At 44.0% G+C, this 17334-nt stretch overlaps 1 protein-coding gene across 1 annotated transcript in view; it reads left to right on the top strand.

Moving 5' to 3' along the window:
* The window catches only part of Pold3 (DNA polymerase delta 3, accessory subunit), a 40862-nt gene extending 24297 nt beyond the window's left edge, over window positions 1-16565 (top strand). The window contains exons 8-12 of the mRNA XM_052762770.1: window positions 1881-2046; window positions 4811-4917; window positions 10331-10437; window positions 11506-11584; window positions 15359-16565. Coding sequence (XP_052618730.1) covers window positions 1881-2046; window positions 4811-4917; window positions 10331-10437; window positions 11506-11584; window positions 15359-15579 — 680 coding nt within the window. The 3' untranslated portion in view covers window positions 15580-16565. The remainder of the gene's footprint in view (window positions 1-1880; window positions 2047-4810; window positions 4918-10330; window positions 10438-11505; window positions 11585-15358) is intronic.
* The last annotated feature ends 769 nt before the right edge of the window (window positions 16566-17334 follow it).

A 17334-nucleotide genomic window follows, 5' to 3' on the forward strand; every position in this document is an offset into this window, starting at 1 on the left:
TTTAAAAAATACGTAAAATACGTGAATATTTGTTAATAGTAGAAAATGCCAAATTATGCAAGTGTTGATTATGTACCTACTACATGCTTGATACTACATACTATCATACATTGATGATAAAATGGAAAATAAGACAAAAACCTTTGCCTATGGATAGATGCAGACAATAAAAGGTTACTTAGCCTTAAAAAGAACGAAATGTTCGTTTTCCTAGTCCATTTGGGATATTTTAGTGCGAAAGTTTGAAAAGCGCAGATAAGAACAACAGAATTTAAAAATGAAGCAATGGTACCCCCATTGGACTAATGAAGCCCGCCATTTAGGTTTCTCACATAAACGCTCAAAAAAGTGAATAGATTGCATTTTATATTCTGATCCATCTACATTATCAAAGAACATACATGCTTTTAAAAACTATTGTACTAACCTGTAAGTATCAACCAAGACTGAGATAGGTGGTTTTCCTTTCTTAGTAGGTAGATGATTAAGCTGTTACAGGACAGGTAGTGCAAACAGCCTTTTGAAGAATTCCCACTGTGTATAGCTTTCTCATTGTATAGTGTGACTTTGCCTAGAAAAAGCTATCACTGGGTATGCATAAGGCTTGATTATTCACTTCTGTATTTCTCAGATGGCTGGGCCCTTCCTGTCTTGCATGGCCACTTATGTGGTGTCTCAGCTTAATGTAGGGACCCCGGTCAGGAGTTGAGCTAACTGAGGCCCATATCCAGTGACACCTTTGATAACTCACTTAATGTTTATACCTGATAGTAGTCTTATAAATATTATCCCAGTTCTCACAAAGAAAAATGACTTTTAGACTTGCCCAGCGGGAAGCAGGTTTTGAATTAATTTGGTTTTATCATTTAAGGTGGTAGTGAGACAGGACTATTCAGGCATTAAAAGGTCGGATACAGGGCTTGGAGAGATGGCTCAATGATTAAAAGCACTGGCTGCTCTTCTAAAGACTTAGGATCAATTCCCAGCACTCATGTGGTGCCTCACAACTATGTGTATTGTAGTCCCCAGGGATCCAATGCCTCTTCTGGCCTGCATAGGCATCAAGCATGCATGTGGTGCACAGTCGTGCATGCAGACAAAATACCCATACAAGCAAAATAAATGATTTTTTAAAGTAGAGTAGGAAAGATGTTGCTGCGAACTTAGCTGTCAGCCCATTTTCAAACTCTGTTCTTGAACATCATGACTACCTGCAGCTCTGTTTTTCTCATTTGAAAATAAGATGATACTTCACAAAGTTGAATTTAGGGGCTGTCAAGCCTGAGGACCTGAGTTTGATCCCTGGAATCTGCATGGTAGAAGGAGAGAACCTAGTCCTCTAACCTTCATACTTGTACCATGGCATACACATACCCAATGTACACACAATAAGTAAACAGATGTAGTTAAAAACAGTTTTTTTTTTTTTAAGATTTATTTATTTATTTCTTATGTATACAATTTCCTGTCTGCATGTATCCCTGCAGGCCAGGAGAGGGCACCAGATCTCATTACAGATGGTTGTGAGCCACCATGTGGTTGCTGGGAATTGAACTCAGACCTCTGGAAGAGCAGCCAGTGCCCTTAACCCCTGAGCCATCTCTCCAGCCCCTAAAAACAGTTCTTAACCCAAAAGCTGAATTTGGTATTTTGAAGCCGTGTGTTTGCTGTCGTTAGGGCTGTGGTGTAATGAGACATTAGTGGGGATCAGAAATGAAGATCATAGATGTTTTCTAAATCAACTGCTCTTTTTCAGGACAGGGACTGTTTTATCCCTTGCTCCTAACGCGTTACCTGGCACATAGTGGACTGTCACAGTAATGATGAATTAATATTACATGATGGGCCATATATATATCATCTCCTATACTTTTTTGTAGATAAACTTAAAGTCAGTTTGGATTCAGAACAAGGAGCGAAAGAAGGAAAAACAGTGGAGCAGCCTCCAGTGTCTGTCACTGAACCAAAGCTGGCAGCTCCCACAGCTCTGAAGAAACCCAGCAGGAAAGCCGAGCCTGCGAAGGTGCAGCAGAGGGGGAAGAAATGGTAGGAAAATTTGTCACTGGGGGAGGGGTGTCTTGTGGCGAGGAGAAGGTCCCTCTGGGCTTTCTACAGCAGGTAGTTTAGCTCAGTGCTAACTCCTACTTAATATTGCTAGAGTGAAGAGAGAAGCCCCAGCTCATCTCGTGAAGCAGGACCCAGGGCAGCCAGTTTGGGTGATCCAGGACCCAGGGCCACATTTTGTTCCCACTGCTGCAAAATAGACTTCAGTTTAAGTGTGTAGACACAGTGAAAGTGTGCTTGTGTGTGTGTGTGTGTGTGTGTGTGTGTGTGTGTGTGCGCGTGTGTGTGTGTGTTTCACATCAAATTACCCAGAGAGAAGTTACTGTTGCCAGTCCAGTTTAAGAGAAGAAGTTCTTTGTTTTCTTTTTATATCAATGAGTTTATTTTTCAAGTGGTAAAATGTAATTAGAAAAGAAAATAAAAAGCACACAAGCTGTTAAAAATGGATCCAGGAGTTTGAGACACTACCTCATAGCTGGTAGGAATTAGTCTGTTGAAAGAAATTCTAAAGGACACTGTCAGCACTGATAGGCCCACAAAGAACCAACTTTTGTGGTAAAGTTGGAGCAACAAAATAGTGACATTTCAGAGGGGTAAGGCTCTGTCCAGTGGGGCTTACCTCCCAGGAGCACAAGATATACGTGGATTAACATGTCCCCAGCCATGATCACAGCCTTACTCACTGGTGGAGGCCGTTACCAGGCATGTACTCAGCGTCTCCTTTACCAAGTTAAAAAGTCTTTTTTCTACTCCAAGTTTTTTGAGAGACTTTTACTCATCGGTTTTAAATTTTAGCATGATTTTTCTGCTTTTATTGAGGTGGCTCATAGATTTTTCTGCTAATATGGTGGGTTATACTGATTGACATGAAAATGTTAAACCAGCCTTGCCTTCTTAGGATTAGCTCCCTGATCATATTTATTGTTTTTACACACTGCTGGATTTGTTAACATTGCCCTAAGGGGGCTTTGTTTCTATATTTTTGAGGACTACAGCTCAGCCATTTTCTTTCCTGGTAATTGACTAGTTTTAGTATCAAACTGCGTTAACTTCATACATAAAGAGGAGTTTCCTGTTTTCCAAAGGAATTTGTGAATCTTATTTTTTTTTTTTTACATTTATTTAGTGTGTGTGTGTGTGTGTGTCTGTGATGTGTGTATGTACATACCATGGCTCAGAGGACATAACTTGTGGGAGTCAGTTTTCTACATCCATAGTGTGGGACCTGGAATAGAACTTGGTTCACTAGGCTTGGCAGCAAGCACCTGGATCTGCTGAGCCATCTCTGGCCCTATGTAGACATACTTCTGATACATTTAAATATTTAATAAAATATATCAGTGAATCTGGGCCTGGGTTTTCTTTATAGTGTGCGTGTGTGTGTGTGCGCGCGCGCCTGCCTGCCTGCCTATGAGAGCTTCTTTATATAATGTTACTCAAATTTTCTAGTTCTTTTTGGATTAGTTTTGAGTAAGTTGTGCTTTTAAAAGAATTTATTTCCTCTAAGTGCTTGAGCTTGTTAAAGTTGTTCATAATCTAGCCTTGTTCTTGGAGTATTGGTAGACTGTAGTTATGACTACAGATTCCTTTATTCTCTAATTCCCACTTGGAAATACATGTTTTCCCTCTGTTGTAAAAGGCTTATTGATCTTTTCTTCTTAGCCTAACAACTTCAAGCTTCATTAGTTTTCTTTCTTTCCATTGCATTGCTTTCTGCTCTAATGTTTATGCCCTTTGACTTACTTGGGTTTACTTTATTCTTTTCCTAGCTAAAGTAGAAAAAAAAGTTGGTGTTCAAAATTAAATAAGATGTAGGTACTCAATGACAGGAAGACTATGGTTTACATGTATTTGTCTCTAACAGATTATTTATTGATGAATGCTGTAATGGAGAAAGCAGACAGAGAAGCTAAATAATGTCAAGAGAGTCTGGGTTTTTATGACATCATTGGATGACTTTACGGTCTTGTCTGTGCCTGGCTCACACTGTCCTTTCACTGTAGAATATTGCCTTCCCTTCCTACCTGTTGGATATCTACTTAGCTTTTAACAGTTATGTCCCACAATGTTATTTGTCCATTAAATTTTATCATGTCGTGTAATAGCTAGTGCACTTGGCCAAGGTGTGTTCGTCTTTGGAGGCAAGGTTTCACTGTGTGGCCCAGACTGGCCTCAGTCTTAGAATCCTCCCACTTCTCTGTAGAAATCACAGGCATGTGCCACTCTGTCTGGTCTGCCAGGGCTTCTTGAGAAGAGCCTTTCTTTCCTGGTCTTTGCATTCGGGTTGTTTAGCTGCTTATTTAACGAATGTTAAATGACTGAAAGGCCAGTAGAGGGGAAGAGGTGTTGACAGGACTCTAAACCGGCCTCTCCAGAACTGGTGGAACCTTTTATTCTGGCTACCCTATCAGGTGATAGAGTTGTGGGTGGCTAACAGTATATATCTCCAAAGGATCAATCTTCCTGCTGGGCACAGTAGTGCACCACTTGAGAGGCAGAGGTGGGAGGATCTCTGAGTTGGAGGCTAGCTTGGTCTACATAGTGAGTTCCAGTACAGCCAGGGCTACCAAAAGAACGTGTCTCAAACAAAGGAATTAGTCTTTCCTTATCTGCTTCGTTGTTTTCTACCCTCTGCAATTATGACTGTGAGCTCTAAAAGAAGTTGCATAGGAACACATTCATACTTAAACATACACATACATTTTGTTCTGTGTAACATGCTTAATTTATTCCCTGATGGCAACAGGGGGAAGCGAGTAGACCTCTCTGATGAGGAAGCAAAGGAAACCGGAAACCTGAAGAAAAAGAGGAGAAGAATCAAGCTTCCTCAGTCTGATAGCAGTGAAGATGAAGGTAGACATTGCCATTAATTCTTGTTAGGGATCATTTCTGGGTTCATGCTCAAGGATCTAAAATTTTCCCTTACTGTGAGCTACAATGAGAGCAGTGGTCTTAGCATGAGAGAACAGTTTTATTTGAAATCTGCTGCAGCCTTTTGATCAGAATAGTGATCATTTGATAACTTGTGAAAATCCAGAAACAAAAAAAGTGTGACTACTTTTACACGTACTACCTAAGCCCTTTCTTTTCTCTTTTTTTTTTTTTTTTGGTTTTTCGAGACAGGGTTTCTCTGTGTAGCTTTGCGCCTTTCCTGGAACTCGCTTTGGAGACCAGGCTGGCCTCGAACTCACAGAGATCCGCCTGGCTCTGCCTCCCGAGTGCTGGGATTAAAGGCGTGCGCCACCACCGCTCGGCCCCTTTCTTTTCTCTTTAAGGCTAGTGTTCCTTTGGCTCCCTTCATGCACATGTTCTAGACACACCAATCAATGAAACTGGTAAACTGGAAGACCATACATAGTGTCACTGCTGAAGGGGGTGGCACTGTGGCCTGTTCCAGGGTCAGGATGTGGGTAGTATTGTAAGACAAGCAAGCAGAATAAGCAAGGAGTTTCTTTACAGGAAAATTAACATGCTTTTAAAACAAATATCAAGTACTCTTAACTTTTTTTAAAGTATGTATATAGGTGTTTTGTTTACATGTTTGTATGTGTACCATATGCATACAGTGCTCAGAAGAGGGCATTAGATTTCCTGGAACTAGAGTTACAGAAGGTGGTGAGCTGCCTGACATGTGGGTGCTGGGAATTGAAGCTAGGTCCTCTGGAAGAGCAGCCAGTGCTCCTAAACTCTGTACCATCTCCCCAGCCCCAATAACAAGTATTCTTAAGATCTTACCCCAAACCAGGTAAAGTATGTAGAAAGAACTATAGAGAAAGGTTCCTGGGCTACATTGTGCTATCCAGGAAACCTGGAGGTATCACAGACAGTTTTCCAAGACTTAAGGTATAATGTATCTGGTCTTTTTACCTAATTGGAAGATATCCAACATCATAGAAACACACATGAACAATGTCAATAAACCGTTGAAAGAGATTAGAGAGGAATGATTAGTGCAGAGAGGAAGGTGAGCTGTCAGGGACAACACTAAGATGGAATAGTTGCTGGAAACTGAGAACGGGACAGAGGCTCTGCCCAAAGGGCGCTAACTGTGCAAGCAAGCGGAAAAACATTAGACATGCAGGTGGATGAGCAAACCCGGGGACTAGAACCGAGAGCTTGGACCTGTCTGTGCTAGACCCATTTTTTCTGGGTTGAGAGAACGCTAGTCATGGGTGGGTTAAGGATCACAGCCTCTGATGTTCTGTGAGGGAACTAGGGCCTTTCAGAAGTGTGGGTTTTAATGGCTTTTTGAAACAAGCAGGGGCAGGGCTTACCCAGAGGGGTAGTTAATGTATTTTTATTTCATACCTTTATGAAAATGAGTAGATTACTTAAAAGAAGATTCTAGAGCTTCTGAATGAAGTCAGGTTCACCAGCGAACACCTGGCCAGTTAAGAATTAAAAACATGAAACTCTGTGGGCATATGGGAAAAGAATTAGGAAGTAAGCTTAGGAAACTGATAACTGGACTAGTCTTCCCTGTTACCAACCAGGAAAGCAGACTGGGGGAGGATTCCAGAAAGACTTTCAGCCAAAAGCTTGATGTACATTGAGAAGGTGAATAGGGGCTGGGGAATGGCTTCATCAGTAAGTATGCCTCGAAGCATGTAGGTCTCTCCTGTCGCCTGTGAAAAAAGCATGCACTTACAGTCCCGGCGCTGGGGAGATGGAGACAGGAGAATCCCCAGAGCTGGCTGGGCAGTTAGCCTAGCCTAATGAGCAAGTTCCAGATCCAAAAACCATGGGCAGCTCCTGAGGAACGGCATCTGTGGTTGAGCTTTGGCCTCCACAAACATGTACACCCCCACACACATGAACATGCACATACTCTTTCCACTCACAAAGCTAAAACTGAATAGTCTAGTATTCTTGTAAGTGCTAGCTCTGAATTGAGTCCTGGGTTGATTGAGCACCAGTGCATACTTCTAAAATGTTCTGTTGTTCTGTAGCCCACAAAATAATAATACCCATGGGCTATTAGAAATGTGATTGTGATTGCTTAGTTGGGAAAGGAGTGCAAAATATGTGATGGAGGTAAGCAGCACATGACAGCAGAGGACAGAGAGCAGAAGCCCTCGGGTTCTTTTCTCTGGCAGAGATAGCTTTTGGCATCTGACTGAACTTATAAAAGTCTGCAATTTTATTCTAGAATTTCTGTGTCTGAAAGCCAGCAGGATTTGATTTTGAACCTTTACATAGTCTCTTTTTATTTGTGTTCCACTGATGATAATAGCTTGATCTGCCTTCTCAGGCTAGTCGTTAGCAGATGCGCGGCAGGCGGGCAGGCAAGGGCTCCAGAGTCAAACCGACCCAGTTAAATCTTCCTGAGCGCTTACCAGCTGACGTTAGGCAGGTGCCTTAACTTGAGTCCTTGTTTACTCTTCCAGAACTGCAGTGGTACTACAGACTAGCTTTTTGTGGCCATTAAACAACACATCAGAAATGCCAAGACAGCACTTGACACATAGTAGCTTTTCGCATTGTGCCCCTCTTCCCACCGGTTGTATGTTCAGCGTGTTCAGCAGTGACAGAGATCCTTATATATGAATCTCCTCGGCAAATTCCTTCTCCTTCTTACTGGGAAGGCTCTCCTTCACCCTGGAAGTGCCATAAGCACCTTCAGTAGTTCTACATATTAAAAAAAAAATGCCAGCCCAGAAAGAAATAACATTAATATCTGTGTTGCTAGGAAGAAACAGTTTTTATGGCTGTGTTAAGTATTTGCTAACGTTTTCAGTCCTTGCAGGTTGTTTGTGGAGAATATTAATAAGCACATCACACACACACCGTTTTTTTTTAGGTAAGGATAGTTATTACAAAAATATATATTGAGTCCTAGGAAGCGGAGATTGCTTTCCAGGAATTGGAATTACTAGTCTCTGCCAGAGGACTCTTGACAAATAAGTGGTTACATTGCTGGTTGCTGAAATTAGTTTTCCCACAGTTCTTTTTCTGCCCTAGTAAAAGCTACTCTCTGGAGATGATGCTTCCCCACTTGACTGTTTCTCGTCATTGAGTACATAATACACAAAGCCTCCGTTATATTTACGTCAGTAAGAATGTGTTAGGTCAGAGTGCTTGGCTTAATAGTAAAGACTGAGTATGGGCAAGTTCTTAAAAAAATTCCTTTGAATCTCAGACAAATAATGATTTGTGGGGTTATTATGAAAATGAATGATTAATGTTTATAAAGTAGAAAATGTTGGTTGCTTATCCTTCCTTAAAATATTTAAGTTTCAACACAGTACTACATCCACACAGTTTTTAAAGTCAGATACAACAAAGTTTCTAAGGATAATCCCTACCATCTGAACCACTAAACTGACTTATTGTCAGCATTCTCCAGCTGCCTTCCATCTCTCAGGATGTGTTGAAATCTCTTTATTCCTCAGTTCTCTTCTCTTCCAGGGGGATTATGACATTTTATTACTGTATGATTCTTTGGGAGGTGGGCAACTGGAAAGTGGGAAGTCGGAACTATCTGCCCTTGACCTGGTATTCCTCACTCCAAGTTTTATCCAGGAAGTACTTATTCTTCTTGACTTAAAACAAACAGAGTGAGTGTTGCTCTGTGTTCAGGGCCAGGACAACTGTGGCGTCCTGCCTCGTTGGACTGTGAGTCTGGGGGGTGCGTAGGTGAACAGTTGTGTGCAGTGCTAGGAGGGTCCGAGAGGACCATGGAGTTGTTGGCTTTGGCTCAGTCGTCCCTTTGAAGAACTGAAAGTAGAACAGAATACCTAGGTTTATCACCAGGTCTTCAAAACGCCTTTTCTTTGGCTTCCTTGCTGCCTAGACTTCCCTCAGACCACTGTGACCCCGCTTCCTAATGAGCCATGACTTCAGAACATGGAGTTCTTGGTTGTGTGGTGTGACACCGTGTAGACTCCCGTCATGCACGGCTTCCTGGAGCTGGGCTAACGGCTAGACTGAAGCTGCTCTTCTTTCTTTTGTTTCTCTTGTTTTACTGAGCTTGTAAAGTTAGGACCCGGTTCATACCTGAAGTGTCTAATTGATTGCCTTGTTCTGGCTCATTCTGCTTCACCTCTGTAGGTCATTTGGCCGTGAACCCTCCACTGTCATCATTTTTAACACTGACCTAATCAGTTGGAAGAAATTCAGATTCAAGATTTGTGCAAAGAATTTGAATGTAGCCAGGAGATTCAGGGAGCAGGTGAGGCTAAGCAGCTACCCGAGTCCCATGGCCAGCAGTTTCTTTATGGTGATTAAACAGTAGGTTGGGGGTTAGGCAGGTTAGCTTAGTGGTAGAGTGCTCACCTAGTAAGTATAAGGCCCTGGGTTCAGACCTCAGCCCAGCTTCTAGGGGTTGGGGGAAGATAAAAATCACAAAAAAGATGACACCCCCCCCCCCCAAAAAAAAAGGGCAGTAAGTCTGCTGAGGATCCTCCCTTCCTCTCTGGTGTCCTTTTCTCGGACTTGTTTCTTTACTGAGAAACTGGGATCCCTCCCATAGTGCTCCATTGTCAGATACCATTTCTACAACGTTCTTTCTCTCCTAACTTTTTTCCTGCCCATTCTCTGTGTGGCAAAGCAAGGCTTATAAGGTTTATCAGTGAGGAAGTCACTAGAAATAGTCCCATACAGACTATTACGCAGGTTTGGGTGTTAGATCTTTTGTGGAGATCAGCTTTCAAAGGTGATTCTTCCCAAAGTCACGTGTAATGCCAGCTGGACAGTCTGGGTCAAACAGTTATGTCAGCCATTTACACGTCACCCTCAGAGGATGGCCACAAAGATACCACTGAGGAGCATTGAGTATGACAGGCTGTCTCTACTGAATGGGAAGAGAACATGGACGGTTGGGTTACAAAGGTATGAAATCACACTGACCTGGGTTTAAAACCTGTCTTTATGAGTTGTGAGCCTTTGTCAAGTGAAGGAGTCTCTTGAAACCTCTATTTACTCAACTGTATTATGGGAGCAAGATCTGTTTCTTGGGTTGTGATGAGAATAAAGTGAAACTTCTGACATGTGGTAAGTGGTCAGTATATGTCAACCAGCTTCATGCTCTGATCTTGCTGTACACTCGGCTAAGAGAATCTAAGGTATTGCCAACTTTAGAAATTCTTGATTCTCCGATTGTAATGATGAAAAATTACTGTCTATTGAAGTCTGACTGCAGTCCTAGGTTGTCGTGAGTTACTGCTTACAAAATACCCTTGATAAGCAGAAGGCAGATGCAGTGCAGAAGGCATTGTGCCTGTCAGAGCTTGTAGCTCTCTTCCTTAAGCTTGTTCCATTTTCCCAGTCTTCCCAGACTCTCCTGAGATGTACGAAGCAGAGTCACCATCTCCACCTCCTCCTGCATCTCCACCTCCTGATTCTGTGCCAAGACCTGAGCCCCCTCCTGCCAAGGTAAAGCCAGCACAAGGCTCCATTCTGCGTGTCTTCTCTCTTGGGATCCTGCAGTCACTATGGAATCATGTCCTCTTCTCTGTGCTTCTCCAGTGCCGGTAGCTGGCTCATGTTTCATCACGCTTCCCCTCAGGTTGGCGAGATGGATGCGATTCTCTTCTTAACTGAGGGGAGACATTGCTGGAGGGCGTAGCTTTAGGAAGCTTGCAGGGCTAGCTCTGGGCAGCTGTTTGTTTTTTTGTGACCATCACCATGAGGGCTGCTGTGCTACCCAGCTCCAGTTGGAAATGTGCAAAAGGAGGCCCTGCCTCCACCAGGGCAAATTGTGAAAGATAAAAGGAAACAAAACTCAAATTTGTTCTTAGGGAAAGGACTAGATGAGAAAAACTACAGCACACAGCAACACTAGGTTTTGAACGCTCTTTACTGTGGCTTGTCTGCTTCTATCAGTAGACATAGTGGATGGTGAAGTGTGGAGAAGATGGTGCTGACAAGCCTCCTTTGCTTTGTAACCACCAGTTTTCTTGAACTCGGTCTCAGAAGGTTAGTGTAAGTCTCGTACTGCTGTAGCCAAAGAAATGGGCTGAAAGAGACAGTGGCGATAGGAGCGAACTGACGGTAGTCATGCAGGCTTCTGGCTCGACTAGTTGGGTATGGTGTTCAAATGCCAAGGCTGAGCATGCAAGGATCTCCTGCAGGGTGCACACTGAGAGCCCCTGGTCTGCTCTGGGGGCATCTCTACCCCAGCTCTCCTGGAACGTCCTTAGACAGCGTATTGAAGTGCTATGCTTTCCTTGTCTCTCTCTTCCACTAAGGTCTGTAATCTGTATGTCTTTTTCACCAAGAACTCAAATCTTTCCTAAGCATACTGCTTCTCTTTGTGTAAACAGGAAGACGCCAGGCCTGTGCATACAGTAAGCATTACGTACCTCTGCAGTATAGAGTTGCTTGTTCTACCTTTTATCAGAATGGCATGGTAGGGGGTGGTTTTTGTACATTTAACATCTTCTGTTATTTTTTCTAGAGCTTCACTGGTCAACTTAATATTGTCACTCTCTGATCTTTTAGAGTTCAAGTGGAGAAAACAAAAGAAAACGGAAGCGTGTCCTGAAATCTAAAACCTTTGTGGATGAAGAGGGCTGCATGGGTAAGGCAAATGTTTGGTGTCAGGCTTGAGTCCTTTCCTTAGGGAGGCACTTAAGGTTCCTCCAGAGAATCGGGTTCCGGGCAGAGCAGGCTGTCGGGGTGAGTGCACATGGGCTTAGCCCACGCAGTGCTGCTGCTCCTGTGCCGAGGCCTACACCGAACACCGCAGTGGAGTCGGAACACTGGGCTTTGGTGGGGGCCTATGCCATGAAATGAAGCTCTGGGAGTGTGGCCTCCGAGTCACATCATCCTGCTTGAACATTTCCTTGAGCTGTGAAATGGAAGAGAGATATCTAGAGATATCTATTTTGCCTCCTGGTAGGGTCTTCATGAAGATTCAGATGAGGTGCTTGGAAACTACTGTCTCACACATCGAGAAACACTTGTTTTTTAAGTGTTTAAGTGTGGAGAAGATAGTGCTGACAAGCCTCCTTTGCTTTGTAACCACCAGTTTTCTGGTAAAGCTTGGGCTTGTTTCTGGGCCCTTCTCCACACGGGACTATTAACAGCCTTGGAGGCAGCAGTGAGAGCCGCTCACATAGCACCTTTTTATACGGTTTTTAGTCCAAGTGCAACCTAATGGCTCTTGGCTCTGGTTCCCAACCAGGGCTGCGCTTTCCTCACTCCGCCGGACTGTGCCAGTTGTCCTAGCACAGCGGCTCGCCCCGCCCTCGCTAGACTCTATTGTTTTCTGTGGGTTTGTAGCAGGAACTGTGGAGTTGGGCCCTGAGCTAGGTTGGGGTGAATTTCTGATCAAGGAATGGGGTTCTAGGATCAGAGAAGCTGAATGGAGTGTTGTCCACACAGACTTTTTGGAATGGCAGCCAAGGAAAGTGGCATGTTCAGCTAACATAAAAGTGCTGTGGTTTGAAGTTCAAATCTTCTCTGTCCTGCAGTTTGAAGCAGCAACAGCTTGGACTATAGAATTGACCTTTTAAATTTTGGTACATCAAATGTCAGCTTAAGACATTTGGTTGGATGGCCTGGCTGGTTTTTAACTTTCCAAGCAGTGTACCACATGACGTCAGCCATGAGACAGCCAGTGGTTTCACCAGGAAGTAAGGAAATAAATAGCGAGGTAATTGATCCTGAAGTATGGTGCTGTAGACATGCTGCCATTGAGTGGAGAATACAGCTCACGACGTAACAGGAGCTTACTACCAACTGAAGCCATTTCCTTTCTACAGACGGCTCTTCAGAGCTTCTTAACATAGAAATAAATAACAGTTCATAATTTTGTCCATGAGTTGAGTTGTAGGATACATGTAGCATAGTGCATGTTGGGAGTGGAGGGTGTTCTGGGATTGTGCTTGCTGGACTGTAGTGTGCCATGAGAATGTTTCAAGTGTCTAATCAAAAAGATTGACAGATTTCTCTAATACTGCTGGCTATGTGAAGTACCCGAAAGTCTTGCTAAAATTGAAATTCTTGTGCGTTTTTCTTGTCTTTCTCTTTTCCCTTCCTCCTTTGTAGGCATGGTCTTACCATATAACTAGGCTGATCTTACCAGGGCTCTCTTGCCAGTCTCCAAGGGCACAGATTTCAAGTGTTTGCCACCACACCTGACTGAGATGCTGAGTTTCTAATTAGATTACAAAGAGAGTCCAAGTCCTCTAGTCTGCGTTTTCTTTCTTTCTTCCTTTCTTCCTTTCTTCCTTTCTTTCTTTCTTTCTTTCTTTCTTTCTTTCTTTCTTTCTTTCTTTCTTTCTTTCTTTCCTTCCTTCCTTCCTTCCTTCCTTCCTTTCTTTCTTTCTTTCTCTTTTTCTTTTGTTTCCTTCCTTCCTTCCTTCCTTCCTTCCTTCCTTCCTTCCTTCCTTCCTTCCTTCCTTCCTTCCTTCCTTTCTTGTTTTGGTTTTCAAGACAGAGTTTCTCTGTGTAGCCTTGGCTGTCTTAGAACTCTCTTTGTAGACCAGGCTGGCCTTGAACTCACAGAGCTCTACCTTCCTCTGCCTCCCGAGGGCTGGGATTAAAGGCCTGTCAGTATCCTTTGTCCTCTAAGTGGGCAGGAGTCATCAAAGTGGGTTCTTGGTTCTTGAAAGTAAAGACAAATCATAAAATCTCCTAGGGGAGATCTTAGGTGTTCTGTAGCCCTGTTGGGATTAAGTGGCTATGGGTGAAGCAGTAGCCAGACCTCCAGCAGAGTACACCATGAAGAAGAAAAAGCATTGAAAAGTGTTTGCCAAAGACTGCCAGGTCCATCCATATATACTGAGGGTCAGTGTGCTCCTCGTTTTCATGGAGAGGGGAACATTGATTCATCAGGTGTCACCCAGACCAGCAATGTTTGTGTCATTTGGGAATGTGTTTAGAAACAAGTTCCCAGGTTCCACCACAGACCTGCTGCTGAGCATGAAACTTTGGAGCTAGAATCCAGCGGTGTTCCCATGAGCTCGCTCCCCAGGTGATCCAGTGCATGTCCACAGTGGGACAGCCCAGGCTTTAGAACACAAATGGTTGAATCCCCATGCCTGAACCTCTGAAACAGTTTAGCTAGTATATTTTAATTAGAAGGAATTATCAGTGAATAAGAGTGTGAAACCACCTTGTTCTTTGATGGGGAAAATATACCTGTGACTATGCTTCGAGCACTTTATGTGTATGACGTTACTTTTTCAGTGGGGAGATGTTTCCCTTCACTGCTTCTCCATCACTTGCTGCATCCAGAAAGGCTGAGAAAGGATTTAGATGCTTCCGCTTTAGTTCTCATCATAGGGAGGTGACACTATATGTGACCTGTGGCTGCTGCATGTGATGCAGTGGGATTGGAAAATGTCTCCATCTGCTTTGGGAAAACATGATTGGAAGCCACTGCTTCTGAGTGTGCACACTGGGGCTGTTGACTACTCACTGGCATAGTTCTTTTCCAGGTTTCCTTTCGGAAGAGTTTGGGGAGTTTTAGTGTTTTATGTGAATAGGACATGCATGTATGTGCATCACATGTATGCCTAGTGCCCGAGGAGATCAGAAGAGAGCAGTTGTGAACTGCCATGTGGGTTCTGGGAACTGAATTTGGGTCTTCTGCAAGAGCAGCAAGTGCCTCTAACCACTGAGCTCTCTCTTCAGCCCGTTTTAATGGTGGAGGAAAAGGCTAAGTATGCCTTTGGCTCCTAGGGAGTAAGAAAACCGGTAACTTTGCTTATTTTATCATTGTCTTAAAACTTTCAAATGTATCATCTAGAATGGTTTGTTTGGGAAAGTTTTTTTCATGATATAGACTGAAATAAATGTTGGGTTCATTAGTAGTCATTCAGTTTCAAGAACTGAGCAGCTGAGTAACAAACCGTGGCTTTAGATGAGAGCAGTGGTTGATACCAGGATGGAGCAAGCTAGAAGCATCCATGGTGGGAGAGTGACTAGACAGAGTGAGAGCTCTGATAGACTAAATGAAGAACTAGGAAAGTGAGTGTTGGAAATGGGCAAGTGTGTGGGCCATGGAAATATGACTACGGAAGCCAGTCAGAGCATGGAGTTAGGAATAGGTGTTTGAGATACAGACAGCACATATGTAGAGCTCAGGAAGTTAGCCAGTGTAGACAAGGACCCAAGCAACAGGTTTGGTCAGTTAGATGATAGAGGCCCATCGATGACATGGGGACTTAGCTGTGAAGGAGTGGGGTATTCTCCACCCCACCTACAGGCCATGTGACGGCAGGGTATTTTCTAGCTGAGGCTAGCTGTGTTCTCTCAGGAAGAAAAAACCCAGGACCTGATGCGCAGGACAACTTTCCCTTTGGTAAATGACTCAAGCCGTCATGTCTGTTTTTCCTTATTCCAGTGACTGAAAAAGTCTACGAGAGTGAGTCGTGCACAGACAGTGAAGGGGAGAGTAAGATGAAGGTGGCCTCAGTACACAGACCCCCTGCCGCCCCTGCCGCCGCTGCCGCCGCCGTGAAAAAGGAGCCGAAAGATGAGCGGAAGGGCCCCAAGAAAGGGACGGCTGCTCTGGGCAAAGCCAACAGACAAGTGTCCATTACTGGCTTCTTCCAGAAGAAGTAAATGCTGTCCCTGGTCAAGGGAGAAGCCCAGCAAGTAGAGACTGTCGCTTACTGTGTAAGTTCACCTAGCTCCTTGCCTCAAAGCCTGTCTCAAAGTGCTGCTCTGCCATCACGGGACACGTGAACTAGTTCTGGTTTTTTCAGCCAAAAGGGAGTCACCTAGAAGCAGGAGGCAAACGATTTTGAAAAGCTGTTACATTGTAATGAGTTTATAAAGCACAATCTTTGGCCTGCCTAGGAGAATTCATTTGAGAATTACCTGCTGGGCCCCCCTCACCCTGTATCGTCCATGTTCCTCTTCTGGTCCTCTGTATTCTGTGAACTTGTGTGACAGTGTTTTTATTTTATGAATTCTACTGGATTGTTCACCACTTCTCCCTTTCCTCTCTGTACTGCCACACTTCTGTCCCCTGACCCCACAAATCTGTTTTCTGTAAATCTTTTAAATCTTAGTCAGACAAAAAGCTAAAGCTAAAATTCTCTGTAATCCCCTATCTCCGTCATATAGTAAGTGACACTCAGCTCCAGGCCAGGCTAGTGTGTAGTGTCCATTCCTTCCACAGAAGCTCTCCAGAACTTGGCTCACACTCAGTGGTTAGGACAGAGCACAAATAAAAATGTACTGATGTACCCAACCTCACCAGAAATGACCAAGAGTCAGCATGGCAGGCACTGGCAGAGCTGCCGTGTTGCCAACAGAGGGCATCCAGTCTACTCTCATGTTCATGGTTTCTTTCTCTCAAACGTTCCATTCTCGTACCTAGAGAATGGAACCAATGCAGTGAGATAAAGTACAAAGAGAAATGGCAGTTGCCTGTTCCTGGAAGGGATGGAGATCTTAAGGCACACATTTCTACACAGATGTTGCTCCTCTGTCTTTTCCAGGCCCTCCATTTGCCCAGCAGTACAGGCTCCCCAGGAAGAGATGGGGGGGGGCAGGGCTGACTGGTTATAGATCTAGACAGTAATTAAAACATTTGCTTTGTACTTTTGTCTGTTCTGACAGTAATTTTCAAGCACCTTCCATTGTGGCTGGGCAGGAGGTGAGAGCCATCTAGGTTGTGTGGCAGTGGCTTTGCACACTGAGCTGGGGGGAAGGGAGCACAGCCATCTAGGTTGTGTGGCAGTGGCTTTGCACACTGAGCTGGGGGGAAGGGAGCACAGACGTGGTGCGATGTGATTCACTCTTGGAGGATGAGGGGTGTCTGACCCGACCCTTCCACTGAGGCCTGGCTTGTGTCATGAGAGATGGAAGCAGCTGCCTACTGTTGAAGGTTAGACTTGGGGCTGACCTTGGCATTAACACAGCTGCTTTAGCAACCAATCATGGGCTTGATTAAGACCAGCAGCTTGGGAGCTGAGTCCTGGCCTTCTGTTGAAGGCTTGGGGGCCGAAGCTTTGGACATCAAACTGAGTAAAGGTTGGCGCACTCCAAACCTTTTATTTTTGAAAGTGGAAAAGAGTGTAATGCCTGGACTTAAGCTTGACAAAACCCTTCTGGAGAAGAATCCCTTATTTTAAGTGATTATTTTTGTCATTGCCTGGAGCCATTTTTCTAAATGGAAATGGAAAAGTACAAGGCCACAATCCAGTCTTTAAAGAAATCTGATTATGGTGGGATTTCTAATAAACCAGAATGTGAATTGGAGCCCTGCTGCACCTCCGAAGGGGGAATGTGTGTCTCTGACCCCTGGACCCAACACGCACCTGAGTTCTGAGCTGCCTGCAAAGCTGGGCAAGTATTGAGTGGTTGCAT

Source organism: Peromyscus californicus, unplaced genomic scaffold (genome assembly GCF_007827085.1).
Source record: "Peromyscus californicus insignis strain IS unplaced genomic scaffold, ASM782708v3 Scaffold_4__1_contigs__length_199733344, whole genome shotgun sequence".
Taxonomy (NCBI): domain Eukaryota; kingdom Metazoa; phylum Chordata; class Mammalia; order Rodentia; family Cricetidae; genus Peromyscus; species Peromyscus californicus.